We start from the raw sequence: 15,325 nt of genomic DNA, 5'->3' as shown, positions 1-15,325 counted from the left end.
ATTTTCAAGGCAAAGATAGATAGATTCTTGGTCAGGGGTTACGGAACGAAGGCAGAAGAATAGGGTTGAGTGGGAAAGATAGATCAGCCATGATTGAATGGTGGAGTAGACTTGATGGGCTGAATGACCTTATTCTGCTCCTTTCACTTATGAAACTTTGAAAATATGCAAGCGCTCTGGACCCTGGCTTCAGCTGCAGGCCTACCATGGCCACTGGTAGTTTGGGTTCCCAACTCCAACCACACAACTGACCCACAGTCCAGAACTACCCCTCAACTCCTTCGCACTGCCTCTGCACCCCAATGGTACTCTGGTCCCCCAGTTCACATTCCAGATGCTGGGCTATCAGAATTTCCAGATGCCTGATTAACCGAGTCTTGATGTCATTCTAAAAGCAGCTTATAGCTGTAGTTTGATAAGAATATAGAATGTTAATTGCATGGCGTGTAGTCCAAGAAGGGGATGAGAGGCTCACATTGCGCAAGTTACGACCAGGTTGAAATCGGACACTTCGAGTTTACAGAGTAGGAATAAAGGCAACAAAACAGAGCAAAGGAAAAGTTATGTGCAGGAAGGAACTGTAAATGCTGGTTTACACCGAAGGTGGACACAAAATGCTGGAGTAACTCAGTGGGTCAGGCAGCATCTCTGGAGAAAAGAAAGAGGTGACATTTCAGGTCGAAACCTTCTTCAGATTGAGAGTCAGGGGAGAAATGGATGGTGGGGGGGGGGGGGAGGGACTAGTAGTAAGGCAAGGTTGAGAACAAATCAGAGTTTGCACTGATGACCAAGGAAAGGTAGAGCACACAATGGTCCATTGTTGATGTGGAAGAGGTGATTACGAATGTGTAAGAAGGAACTGCAGATGCTGGTTTACACTGAGGATTGACACAAAATGCTGGGGTAACTCAGCGGGACAGGCAGCATCTGTGGAGAAAGGGAATAGGTGACGTTTCGGGTCGAGATCCTTCATCAGATGGGTGATAACAAATGTCTGGTAATGACAAAAAAGGACTTGCATGGTTGATGGTTTGGAATACAAAGGTGGACGATTTTACGGGGGTGGGAATAAGCAGAAAGAGGTGGAGAGAACAGGCAACTGGACTGTTCGCCCTCTCGTTCTGTAGGTTATGAGGAAATTTATGGATAGTGGTTCAAAGTCAAGATTTGATTTGATAAAATAAAGATAATCTATTTCCAGTAGCAATAACTGTTAGAGATAGATTAACGTAATTGGCAACATTATCCAGCGATATGGTGCTGCCTGAAAGGATAGTTTATGAAAGGGAAACAGCAGAACACAAAACAGAGACTATAGCAAACAGTATGCCAAAGGTAAGGTGAAATTTCCTGAGAAAATATTTCAAGGACAAATTCTTGGGTCTGAATTAACAAAGAGAAAATAAACAAAACAAAGCTAGGGCTTTTGACGCCAGAGATTATAAAGGAAGTTTTCCATTGTGACAAAGAAAATAACTGACAATTCAAAGGTTTTTTTAAACATAAAAGCAACAGTTTTAGCATTGCTCCTTTGGAAGGAATTGATAAGGTTGTAACAAAAACAGCAGAAGATTGCAATTTGGATTTTTTTTCTTTGGGCAGAAGTGTGTTGACTTACAAAATGATAAATTTATTGTGTTGAATAAAGTCAAACTGAATAAAATTATGCCAATGAACCTTCGCTGAAGAGCAGTTATGGAAGAGAGAAGGAGGAAGGGGGTGGGGGAGAAGGGTTTGAAGATCCTTCTTCAGACCTGTGGGCTTGAGTTGTGAGGAGAGAATGCATTGGCTGGGACTTATTTCTTTGGAGTGCAGGAGGCTGAGAGGTGACCTTGCTGAGGTGTGTAGGATCATGAGAGACATGGATGAAGTGAAAACACACTGTCCTTTTCCCAGGTAGAGCATTCTAAAACTGGAAGGCATCATCCTTAGGTGAGAGGGTAAAGATTTAAGAGGGACTTTAGGGGCAACTTTTTCCACTCAAAGGGTAATCCATATCTGAAATGAGCTGCCAGAGGAAGCTATAGAAGCAGATACAATTACAATTTTTAAGACATCTCTACAAATGTATGGAAACAAGGGTTTAGAGGGTTATGGGCAAAGTGCAGGCAAATGGGACAAAACCAGTATGCCAACTTGGTCAGCCTGGACAAGGTGGACCCAAAGGCCTGTTTCTGTGCCATACTGCCCTATGATTATAATTGGGGGCCCCAAAATACCTTCCAGGTGAAGCACATTGGATTCTTCTAATAAAATCTATTATATTCAGTGCTCCTGCGGTTGGGAGAAATTGAATGCACGAAAACCTTCATGCAGTCTGTAGGGGGAACCCTAAGTTTCTAGTCGCCCGTCACTTTAATTTTCTGGCCATTCCGGTGTCACTGTTTCAACTGTGTACAACCTCTAACCAAAGGAATTTAACATTTCAGCATTCATGAATTATACAGGCTGCATCTCTAATTCAAAACTGTCCCAGAATATATGTTCAGAGTCAAAGCTGCAAATGTTTTGACACACAATGCGTTGCTGCATTACCTTAATGGTAATTGTACCATGCCTTGGGGCCCTAACCTAAGTAAAGTCAAGTCAAGTCAAGTTTATTTGTCACATACATATACAAGATGTGCCGTGAAATGAAAGTGCCAACGCCTGCGGATTGTGCTAAAACTACAAAACAGAATAGAAAAAAAACCTGTTAACACAAAAAATAAATTAATACAGTAAATTAAATGAGTCCCTGGTGATATGAGAGTTAACAGTCCTGATGGCCTGTGGGAAGAAACTCCGTCTCATCCTCTCTGGTTTCACAGCATGACAGCGGAGGCATTTGCCTGACCGTAGCAGCTGGAACAGTCCGTTGCTGGGGTGGTAGGGGTCCCCCATAATGTTGCTGGCTCTGGATCTGCACCTCCTGATGTATAGGTCCTGCAGGGGGGGGCGAGTGTAGTTCCCTTAGTGCGTTCAGCCGAATGCACTACTCTCTGCAGAGCCTTCCTGTCCTGGGCATAGCTATTACCAAACTAGATTGTGATGTTTCCGGACAAGATGCTTTCTACAGCCCCAGAGTAGAAGCACTGAAGGATCCTCAGAGAGACTCTGAATTTCCTCAACTGTCTGAGGTGGTAAAGGCAATATAATCTACCCACACCGAGCAAATGAAGCCTCGAGAAGAGAGGGGGAGGCAAGAGGAGAGGAGAAAAGAGTTGAAGAGGGACTAGAGGAGAGTGGAAAGATGCAATCAATTGGTCAGAACCAGTTAGCCTTCAGCTCTCTGGTTGTGTAGTCTTCCGCTCTCTATTGTATCAGATCCCCTCCCTCCTCATTAGCTCCACATTCTCTTCCTCTGCAGTGCACCCTCCTACAATCCGCCTCCATTGTCCCGGATCTCTCTCCCTCCCTCCCTCCCTCCCTCCCTCCCTCCCTCCCTGTGTCTCCAGAATCTCGGATCTCCCTCCCTCCGTGTCTCCAGTTTCTCAGATTACCTCCCTCCTCTGTTTCCAATGTCTCATATCTCCCTTTGCCTCCAGTTACTCGAATCTACCCCCTTCCCGCTCTCGCCCCTTATCCAGTCTCAATCTTCATCCCACAGCCTCCAGTGTCTCTGGTCTCGCTCCCTTTCTTTGCCTCCAATGTCTCAGATCTCCCTCCTTCCTTCCACCTGTCCTTCACCCTCCAGTGTCTTGGATCTCCCTCCCTGCCTCTGGCTCCAGTGTCTCGGATCAAACTCCCCTTCTTTGCCTCCAGTGTCAGATCTCCCTCCTTCCTTCCACCTGCCTCCAATGTCTCAGATCTCCCTCCTTCCTTCCACCTGCCTCCAATGTCTCAGATCTCCCTCCTTCCTTCCACCTGTCCTTCACCCTCCAGTGTCTTGGATCTCCCTCCCTGCCTCTGGCTCCAGTGTCTCGGATCAAACTCCCCTTCTTTACCTCCAGTGTCAGATCTCCCTCCTTCCTTCCACCTGCCTCTAGTGTCTCAGATCTCCCTCCTTCCTTCCACCTGCCTCCAATGTCTCAGATCACCCTCCAGTGTCTCAGATCTCCCTCCTTCCTTCCACCTGCCTCCAATGTCTCAGATCACCCTCCAGTGTCTCAGATCTCCCTCCTTCCTTCCACCTGCCTCCAATGTCTCAGATCACCCTCCAGTGTCTCAGATCTCCCTCCTTCCTTCCACCTGCCTCCAATGTCTCAGATCACCCTCCAGTGTCTCAGATCTCCCTCCTTCCTTCCACCTGCCTCTAGTGTCTCAGATCTCCCTCCTTCCACCTGCCTCTAGTGTCTCAGATCTCCCTCCTTCCTTCCACCTGCCTCTAGTGTCTCAGATCTCCCTCCTTCCTTCCACCTGCCTCTAGTGTCTCAGATCTCCCTCCTTCCTTCCACCTGCCTCTAGTGTCTCAGATCACCCTCCAGTGTCTTGGATCTCCCTCCCTGCCTCTGGCTCCAGTGTCTCGGATCAAACTCCCCTTCTTTGCCTCCAGTGTCTCAGATCTCCCTCCTTCCCTCCAGTGTCTCGGATCTCCCTCGTCCCCCTCGCTTCCCGTATGTCGCATCTCCCTCTACCTCCACGGTTCTACTACCTTCATTGACTCACTCACCCTCAGCTGTCCTGCCGCAGCCACTCTCGCCGCCGCCATCACTCGGTCTCGCATGTAAACGACACCCCCGTCTGTCCCCGCAGCCCCAAAGAAAGGTTCCGCCTACGGAGCCTGAACAGGGCAGCGAGCAGGTTCAACCCCCCCCCCCCCCCCCCCCCTCTGTAACAGCAACTCCTAATGCCAGTAAAAGCGACAATGGGGGGGGAAATCAACCATGGAGAGGATTGCAGGGAGAGGGAAATTGATCGGGGAACTGAATGCAAAACTAGGGAGGCAATGCAAAAGGAAGAAAATTTGCCTGGGGTTGATGAGAGGTGCAATTGGATCCGCCTTGACTTCACATTTTCATTTGTGATCTTCTTTAAACCTATTCAGTTAGTGTGTCGATTTCAGTGCTTCTGATCGTCACACTTTTGATTTTAGTCGTAATGGTTAAAGTCTGGAGCTTCCCACTGGGCTGAGGAAATTTACCCACAGCTGCAAACGTCTACTAGCCACATCTAATTATTCCTTCACCCTTCTGGACCTATTCTCGGCACGTACTGACGTGGCATGTTTCCCACATGAAGTTGGCGTTCCAGGAGTTCTGCAGTCATTCAGCAGCAAAGTTTGTTTCAAGGTTTTGAATTGCTCGCACTCTGCTGTGCAGAACTTCCACCCACGTGTAGTCTCTGCGTTAATCTCATGACAGATGCATTCCATACCTGACAAAACCAATTTCTGATTGAAATCTGAAGTGCAAGGTCATTGGGGTTAAATATCAGGGGTGAGGTTTTTTTAAAAATATACACAATTTGTTTCTTCTGTGTGTTTTGGGAGTTGAAATCACCGTCTGGAAATCTAAAATCACCAACAGTTATACTTGGGTATTGGACTTTTTAGCAACTGGGGAAAAGACCTTGGAGTCTTCAGAGTTTTAGATATACAGCGTGAAAAGGGGCTCCTCGGGCCACCGAGACCATCTATTGCCCACACACTAGGGGTAATTTGCAGAAGCCAATTATCCAACAAGCCCGCAGGTCTTTGGAATGTGGGAGGAAACTGGAGCACCCGGAGAAAACCCACGGGGTCACGGGTGGAACGTACAAATTCAGTGCAGACAGCGCCCGAGGGCAGGATCGAACCCGGGTCTCTGGGGCTGTGAGGCAGCAGCTTTGCCGCGGTGTCACTTTGCCGCCCTACGTCCCTTGAACTTTGGAGTTGGAGATGGAGGTATCACTAATTCTAAAGTAAAGTTTTCATCAGGAAAGCTCTCAGCGTCACACAGCTAGATGTCAAATTGGAAGATCGTCTACTGACTATATTCTCTCGACTAACAGATGAGGTCCCAGAGGACTGGAAACCAGAGAATATTGTCCTTTTATTTAATAAGGGATAGATGTTAAGCAGGAAATTATAGTCCATTAGACCACGTCAGTGGTAGGGAACAATTGAAGAGAATTCTTAGGGATAGGATTTACTTGTAATAGAAAAGGGAATGAATTAACTGGGAACTGTCAGCATGGCTTTGTCTGGGGCACGTCATGTTTTACAAAACTGATTGAATATTTTGAGGAAGCGATGAAGGTGAGAACTAAGGGTAGCGAGGTAGATGTCTACATGGAATACAATAAGGCATTTGACAAAGTCCCTTATGGTCCTACGGTTTGGATTCAGAATTGGGTTACTCATAAAGGACAGAGGGTAAAGGTGGAAGGGTAGTATTCTGACTGAAGGGGGAAAGATTTAATGGGAATCTAAGGGGTAACTTTTTTAAACAAAGGGTGTTGGGTGTATGGAACAAGCTGCCAGAGGCAGTAGTTGAGGCAGGGTTTGGGTTCCTCCCACTTCCCAAAGACGTGGGTCTTAGGGTAGCCAGTGTAAATTGCCCCTAAATTATAGCCAAAGGGAGATTAGTGAATAATGGTACTATAGCAACATTTAAAGGTACTATAATGACATTTTAAAGACATTTGGACAGATATAGTTTTAGAGGGATACGGGCCAGGTGGAACTAGCGTAGATGAGGCATTTTGGTCGGCATGGGCAGATTGGTTCAATGTTCTATGACTCTGAGAACATGCAAACCCTACATGGACAGCATACGAAGTCAGGATTCAATTTGGGTCTCTGGCACCATGAGGTGTGATTCTACTATCTGTTCCACTATGCTGTTCCTATGTGTTATTCTGAACTGTTCCATGTCAGCAATGAATAACGTTCCTATCCATTTTTAAATCGTTCAAAGCATTCCATTCTCTGTAACTCTTCCAGTATTCCAAGTCTCATGGTTTTTTCCATTCCTGCCATTGTGAGGATTCTTAATTTTAAAGGTGACCTTTTGTTCCTCCATTTTTCTTTCTTCAGTTTAGGAAATCCTGTAAAGTCTACTTCCAGACTAAGCTTTTGATTACCTTTGATAATGAAATTAATCAATACGAATATCAAAATCAAAACTACAGATGCTGGAAATCTGAAACAAATACTGGAAAAAAATCACAGCAGTTCAGCAGCATTTGTTGGAGCAGTACATGGTTTTGGTCTATCATTTCTGAAGGGTCACAGACCCAAAACTTTGACGAGTTATTTTTTCCACAGATGCTGCCTGATCTTCTGAAGTAAATCAAATAACTATTTCATTTCAATCTTGTTCTTTCTTCGCCAGGCATGCATAAGAACGGGGGCTTTTGTTCACAATAAACTAAGTCCACAGCAGAGAATAAAAAAGCTTAATAAATATGCTTCAATCCAAAACTAATTTTAATTCTAAAATAAGGCTGATTAATCTGCTGCTATCAGCTCTTTTTTTGTTTGATGTTATTTGCTTTCTATCTACTACTTTCTATGATGATCCCATATTCTTGACAACTGAGTTTCCTAATAATATGTATTATATTTTTGTTTAAGGTTCTGAAATCTTAAGGACAACAATATTAATTCATGTATTGAGGCTTTATATAATGTCTTGCAGCCTCATGACTGTCATTTGATCTTTTGGACTGGTGTACAATGTCAATTCTTTCCAATGCGGTCTCTTTCTTTGTTTACTTTAGTGTTTGTGTATGTATAAAGCAGGTTGCTATGCTTCTTAAGATTAACACATTATGTGATGTTCTTTTTGTTTCCAATAATAAAAAGGCATGGAAACTGGTGGTCTGTTTCACAGTATGTGCCAATTATATCAGGAGGTATTGGGCTGTGTACAAAACTTGTGAGCAGCAACAGTTTCAGTGGGTGGAGTGTCCTTGTAGTTGATTGGTGCAGCAAGGGGTGGGGGTGAGGGTGGAGATGGAGAGGTTGCAACTGATTGGCTTGATGCTCGGAGTGGGGATGTGCGTCTGCAACTGACTGGAAAGTGAAAATGTCCCAATTGATCTAGTCAGAACTCTGAGGAATGAAGGGGTGGCTAAATTAGAGACTGGAAAAGTCAGATCTGTAATTAGCTTTTCACTTTAACCCTTTTGTTACTCATACTGAAATTTTCCATAATCAGTGTAAGAAAATAACTGCAGAAGCTGGTACAAATCGAAGGTATTTATTCACAAAATGCTGGAGTAACTCAGCAGGTCAGGCAGCATGTCAGGAGAGAAGGAATGAGCGACGTTTCGGGTCGAGACCCTTCTTCAGACTTTCCTTAATCAGATCATTATCAAAAATCAATGAAATTGAGCAAGTTACAATTACAGCATTTTATTTTTCTTCCATCTTCAAACGCCCCAAACATTATTCTCAAGTTTAAAATAAAAAAGCTTAAAAAAACTCAGCAAATCCGAAGTTGAGGTTTTTTTTCCCAGCATTTTCTGTTTTTATTTCAGATTTCAAGCATCTACAGCTTTTTCTGGATTTTCTCAAGGTCATGAGCCATTGGAAAGAAAATAACACAAGAAGTAGAAGCAGGAGAGGTGATTTGTCACCTTGTGCCTCTTCAGTCATTCAATAAATATCATAATTGATCTTCTAACTCAGCGCACCCATCCCATATCCATTGATTCACTTTACATCTAAAAATCCATTCATCTCTGTCTTGACTGGTGGAGACCATGAGCCTGGTTAGAACCATGGCCCAGCCAGATGAACCATAAACTCATGGAACATGAACATAAACATGGAACAATTGGAAAAACATATAACATATAGGGACAGGACAAGTGCCGCATTTTACAGAGCCGCTGCCTCACTGCATCAGAGACCAGGTTCAATCCTAACCTCAGGTGCTATCTGTGTGGAGTTCTCCCAGTGGGTTTCACTGAGAGCTTCAGTTTCCCTCCATACCCCAAATGCATGTGGGTTGGTAGGTTAATCGGCTGCTGTAAATTTCCCTAGTGTGTAGGTGAGTGGCAAAATCTGGGGAAAATTTATAACAATATGCAGAGAAAAATCTAGGTGTCAGTTTTAGTGTAAATGGGTGGGTGATGGTCAGCGTGGACTCTGTCGGCCAATGCGTTGTTTCCATACTGTATCTCTCTTTAAAAAAAAATCCTATGCGACCCTGTGAGACTTCCAATGAGATCACCACACATGCTTCTAAATTCAATAGTTATAAAGCCAATCTTTTAATCTTTGTCTGGAGATACGAAACCATCCCAGAAATCAATCTGGTAAACCTTGCTGCATTCCTGCTATAGAAAATATATCGAGAATCTGTGGAAATGCATCCGCATTCACCGTAACCATCTTGTTTAAAGTATTGCCTTTCTATTCAAAAGAGCACAAAGTGCTGGAATAACACAGCAGGCCAGGCAGCATCCCCAAAGAACATGGATAGGTGACGTTTCGGGTCAAGACCCTTCTTCAGATTGCCTTTCAGTCTCACTAATTTCTCAAGTACTAATTGTTCACTAAGGCTAGTTCCATAAGGTGATCTTTTTATATATTTAAACACTTTCTGTTTTTGCAGCCTACTCTCATGTTCCACTTTCCATTTCTTTATCCGCACTTTAGTTCTCCTTAGCTCTATTTCTTCCATTGAATCCATTCCTTTCCCCATATTTTTAAAATGGAAGACTGTGCTTTTCTGAGTCACTTGTGCTCAACTGTGAGTGTCCCAATTTCTTGTTTTGGCAAAGGTTCTGCAATCCCTTTTCTCATTACAATATTAGCAGGACCACTAGATGAGCCCAGCAATCTAATTTAACCTCATTGACACTCATGATTCGCACGGAGGAATATCAAAGCCATCTGCCTTCATTTGGTCACATATCAGAAAAGCCTTGATTATCTGGTGGTTTGAAATGGCCTTGAGGGTTCGCAGAGTGCAATGGAATGCAGCTCTTCCCACCTCTCTGCTAAACCAGCAAAACTTCATTTCATCATTTCAAGCCAGCACAGGAACATTTCCATACTGAAACACTTTACCTCCATCCCATTCCCATACCGACCTTTCTGTCCTGGGCCTCCTCCTTTGTCACAATGAAGCAAAACGCAAATTGGAGGAACAACACTTCATATTTCACTTGGGCAGCTTACAACCCAGCGGTATGAATATTAATTTCTCTAACTTCAAGTGGCCCTTGCATTCCCCCTCTCTCCGTCCCTCCCCCACCCTAGTCGTTGTACTAGTTTCACTGTCGTTCTGTTGAGTATCACTGTCTGTATAACTCGTTATTACCTAGCCCATAGCTAACATTTGACCATTGTGGGCCCCACCTTTCCTTGTTCGTCATTACTTTTTGCATATCTTTCATTCATTTGTTTTATACATCTCCATATCACTGTCTATATTTCTCATTTCCCTTTCCCCTGACTCTCAGTCTGAAGAAGGGTCGCAACCCAAAACATCACTTATTCCTTTTCCCAAGAGATGCTGCCTGAGCTGCTGAGTTGCTCCTGCTTTTTGTGTCTAACTGCATCTTACAGTTCACTATTCTTGTTAAGACATTAGATTTTGCAGGCTGCAAGTGTTGAAATAGAAAATAGGTGCAGGAAGAGGCCATTTGGCCTTTCAATCATAGTGTAAACTAAGATCTGGAAAGCAAATGCTTGAAAAGGTAAGGAATACCATCACTATGGATGCAGCTATGATCCAAGGTGAAACAGAATTACCCATTTCTCATTCAACTGACCCAACAAAGAAATTGTGCACAATCTAGAAATAACATTCTCAATATGCTAAAATAGATATTGTAATCAAATCTGCTAATTGTCAGTCTTTGATCCTGTAAATCTTACATAACATAACATAACATAACAACACTTTATTGTCACTCGGCACAACACCGAGCGAAATTTCAGCAGTCACACAAAATACAGCAAAAAGAAAAGAACACAGGACACCCGACCCCAACACAAACATCCATCACAGTGACTCCAAACACCCCCTCACTGTGATGGAGGCAACAAAACTTCCCCTCTCTTCCCCCCGCACCCACGGACAGGCAGCTCGACCCCTACCGAGGCAAACGACACGCACAGCCCCCGCAAGGGGATGGAAGGCCCCCCGGCCGAGCCGCCCCGGGCACCGAAACGTCCCGCGGCCACACCGGGCGATGTTAAGTCCAACGGCCGAGCCGCACCGGGCACTGAAACGTCCCGTGGCCGAACAGCGCTGACGATGTTAAGTCCAGCGGCCAAGCCGCACCGGGCACTGAAACGTCCCGCGGCCACACCGGGCGATGTTAAGTCCAGCGGCCAAGCCGCACCGGGCATTGAAACGTCCCGCGGCCGAGCCGCACCGGGCACTGAAACGTCCCGCGGCCACACCGGGCACTGAAACATGTGTGTAATTCAAATAAAAAGTGCTCATACATGATTGAAACTGTCAGTTATACTGTTTTATTGTTGTTATCGTGATCGTAAATGCGTTAATATTGTGATACTAAATCAGTGCATTGACTTTATTCGCTGATTTTTTTCTTTATAGAGACATCGATTTTGTTTTCTTTTAGTTGCTCATCAATAACTTTCCGCTTTTATCAGGCCAAGAGAAGGAAGGTTTACTGATTATTTGTGACATTCAACTCCATTTACAAAATTATTGGTGTGGATAATGGCTGTTTTTGGCAGCACTTGGCAAATTTGGGCTTGAGCTGACAAGTCTTCCCTTCGATTCATGCCATACAAGGCCAAGCCAATAATCACCAATAAAAAGAAAAGATAACCCCATAGCTCTTCAGGGCATTTTAGCAGTACCATCAGTGACAAGATCTCCACCATCATCAACACTTTGAGATCACTAATTGGAGGCTTTAAAAGATTAAATAGACCAGCACAATGCCTACACTACTGCCACACAGCAGCTACAGTATGTAATAACTATGGAATTCACTGCAACGATTCAGCTCAACAATACTTGCCAGCCATGTGATCTTTCACCCTTAAAATGTCATGGATATATAGTTGGCTTCACATTATGCACAATCTAAACTTGAACTTGCAGAAAGACAAGTTTTATGGCTATATTCTAGTAGCCATCAATTTTTTTATTCACGACAATCGGTAGCAAAATGAGTATTGGAAATCAAGGTAATGGGAAAAATGACTCATTATTTTAGATGACATCATTTAAATGACATCATTATTTTAGAGCTTTGGAATTTCCCATCCATTATTTTAGTGCACAAGTATCTAGCGATCATCACACGGTTTACTGACGCTGATTACTGGCAGGTTTCTAGCTACTTATCTGGTTGAATACACAAGAGCACTAAATGTAGGGTTATCAGGAACCTAGTGAAAAGAATCCAAACCCAATCAGGTACACCCTTCGCTTTCTATTTTTAATCCAAGTTTATGGTCAATCATTAATTACCCTGAATTTCATTTGTAAGGCTTTTCAGTAAAATCAAACGTTTTACTGACCACTGATAAACACCTGAGATTATTGACAACTATAATTACATCATGTGATTGTGATGAAACAGAGCAGGTTTTATGATTCAAGCAGTATATGATAAGGGACCACTTGCATGCAGCTTGGTCCAGCAAACCTATGCTCATTTTGAACTCAGTTGATTTGGTCCATTCAAGCCAATTTTGCTGGGAATTGTTAAGTGAAAGCAGAGTTTTAACATTACAGTAATCTGTACTGGATTTAATCTGAGATTCCTGAATTGAAGGTGCGCTGTTTCATCACGTTATTTTCTTCTATTCGCTTCTATTCTTTTGGTAAGTTGATTTCCTATATTCCTTCTCCAATCCTGATCCTGCATTGCTCAGTATCAACTGCCACCTACAGCAAAAGAAGGTGAAATGCTCCTGGTCTCAATCTGATCCTAGCCAGAATGATTCATTATAGTTTCCACATGCTGCATGTGTAAGGTATTAGATCACCTGCACGAGATGTTTTGGCAAAGCAGCAGTGAGATCACAAAGATATATAAAGAAGGCTTTGGAATAGAAAATTCTGTTCTAAAATTCTGTGGCACGTTGTACCACAAAATGGTAATCAATGTTAAACTATTAATTGTATGAGTAAATTATTGTTATAAGATGATGACAGAAACCTCTTTCTTACAGCACTGGCCTGGAAAAGGGAAATAGATTAAAAGAATTTAGCCCAAAATAAAGTCTTTGCTTCTTACTGCAGTGATCAAATGAAAAATAATTATGAACATTTCAGACTAGCTGTATTAAATGCAGCCACGAATCAAGAACTACCTCTGACATCAATTTAAAAGCCCAAGGACAAATGGTATGGGGATGCAATGCATGATTAAAGTACTTGGGTCGTGGTGGGTTAAGTCACAGATCCTTTTGTATAATGGAACAGGTTTATGAGGTTGATGATCTTATATAATAATAATAATAATAATAATAATAATAATAATAATAATAATAATTATTATTATTATTATATAATATAATAATAATAATATTCATTTATTGTCATTGCAACGAGTACAACGAAATTAAAAAATAGCCAATCCTGACGGTGCGTAAAAACATATATGCAATAAATGCAAAAACAAATAAATACAATTATATTAAGTACAAAAGCTTTAACAGTGTTGCCTAGTGCAGAAGGTAGTGTTCAGTTCTCGTATGGCCCTGGGGTAAAAACTGTTCTTAAGTCTGTTTGTTCGGGATTTGATCGACCTGAAACGTCGACCAGAGGGCAGATGAACAAACAGACGGTGGCCGGGGTGGGATGGATCTTTTATTATTTTGCCTGCTCTACTGAGGCAGCGTAGGCTGAACAGGTGCTCCAGGGAGGGCAGTGAGCAGCCGATGATCTTCTGGACCGTCGTGATGACCCTCTGAAGGGCCTTCCTGTCCTTTTCTGAGCAGCTGGCATACCATGTGGTTATACAGTATGCCAGCACACTCTCGACCGAGCAGCGATAGAAGGACATCATGAGCTTCTCCTGCAGGTTGGTCTTCCTGAGGATCCTCAGGAAGTGGAGTCTCTGCTGTGCCTTCTTCACTGTGGTGATGGTGTTGGTAGGCCAGGTAAGATCCTCTGCGATGTGCGTACCCAGGAACCTGAAAGCGGGTACCATTTCCACACAGACCCCATTGATGTAGAGTGGGTCGTGTTCTGCACTGGTTTTCCTGAAGTCTATTATAAGTTCCTTTGTTTTGGAGGTGTTCAGGACAAGATTGTTCACTGAACACCATGCTGCCAGCCTTTGGATTTCATCCCTGTAGGCTGTCTCATCTCCTCCTGAGATGAGTCCAACCACAGTCGTGTCATCCGCGAACTTGATGATGGTGTTGGTGGGATGGGTGGGGGTGCAGTCGTGAGTGTAGAGGGAGTAAAGGATGGGGCTCAACACACAGCCCTGTGGTGAGCCGGTGCTCAGTGTAATGGTTGAGGAGAGGTGAGGGCCTATTTTGACGGTCTGGGGGCGGTTGGTCAGGAAGTCCTTGATCCATTGGCAGATGGTTTGGGAAAATCCAAGGTCAGAAAGCTTGGTGACCAGTCTGCTCGGGATGACCATGTTAAAGGCAGAGCTGAAGTCGAGGAAGAGCATCCTCACATAGCTCCCCTGGTGTTCAAGGTGGGTCAGTGCAGTGTGAAGAGCAGTGTCGATGGCATCCCCTGTAGACCTATTTGCTCTGTAGGCAAACTGGTATGGGTCGAAGGTGGGTGGGAGGCTGGCTTTGATGTGCTGCAGGACCAGTCTCTCGAAGCACTTTGTGATGACCGGTGTGAGTGCTACCGGACGGTAGTCGTTAAGGCCGCTGATGACAGACTTTTTCGGCAGTGGGATGATTGTGGCGGACTTCAGGCAGGGAGGGATGGTGGATTTTAAAAGGGACAGGTTGAAGATTTTTGTGAAGACCTCAGATAATTGGTCTGCACATTCCCTCAGCACTCTGCCGTCACACCATCGGGGCCTGCAGCTTTCCTGGGATTCACTGCTCTGAGCACGCGCTTAACATCATACTCCTGCACAGTGAAGGTGTTGCTGTCAGGTGCTGGAGAGGGTGTTATGTCTGCCACTGCAGCTTTCACCTCGAAACGAGCAAAGAAACAGTTAAGTTCCTCTGCCAGCGAGGCGTCACCGTCGGCAGTCGTGCGGTTGCTGGTCTTGTAGTTGGTGATGTGCTGGATGCCTTGCCATACCCGCCGTGGGTCATTGTTGATAAAGTGGTCCTCAATCTTCCTCTTGTAGGACGCTTTGGCATCCTTGATGCCTCTCTTCAGGTTGGTTCTAGCAGCACTGTATAGAGCTCTATCACTAGACCTGAAGGCGGTGTTACGGTCCTTGAGGAGAGACCTGACATCCTTTGTCATCCAGGGCTTCTGATTGGGATACAACCGGATACGTTTGTCGACGGTGACATTGTCAACACAGTTTTGGATGTAGCAGA

The 15,325-nt window shown here is 44.1% G+C and overlaps 1 protein-coding gene across 2 annotated transcripts in view; it reads right to left on the bottom strand.

Moving 5' to 3' along the window:
* Positions 1 to 15,325, bottom strand: part of LOC144611577 (branched-chain-amino-acid aminotransferase, cytosolic-like) — a 54,244-nt gene that overhangs the window by 28,723 nt on the left and 10,196 nt on the right. The window contains exon 1 of one of the 2 annotated variants that reach the window (XM_078430746.1): positions 4,592 to 4,711. The exons of the other annotated variant lie outside the window; for it this stretch is intronic. Within the exon in view, the coding sequence (XP_078286872.1) occupies positions 4,592 to 4,645 (54 nt within the window). The 5' untranslated portion in view covers positions 4,646 to 4,711. Of the gene's footprint in view, positions 1 to 4,591; positions 4,712 to 15,325 lie in introns of those variants that run through there. 2 annotated transcript variants of the gene reach the window in all.

The sequence above is a fragment of the Rhinoraja longicauda genome, chromosome 40 (assembly GCF_053455715.1).
Source record: "Rhinoraja longicauda isolate Sanriku21f chromosome 40, sRhiLon1.1, whole genome shotgun sequence".
NCBI classification, from domain to species: domain Eukaryota; kingdom Metazoa; phylum Chordata; class Chondrichthyes; order Rajiformes; family Arhynchobatidae; genus Rhinoraja; species Rhinoraja longicauda.
This window is presented reverse-complemented; position numbering and strand designations above follow the sequence as displayed.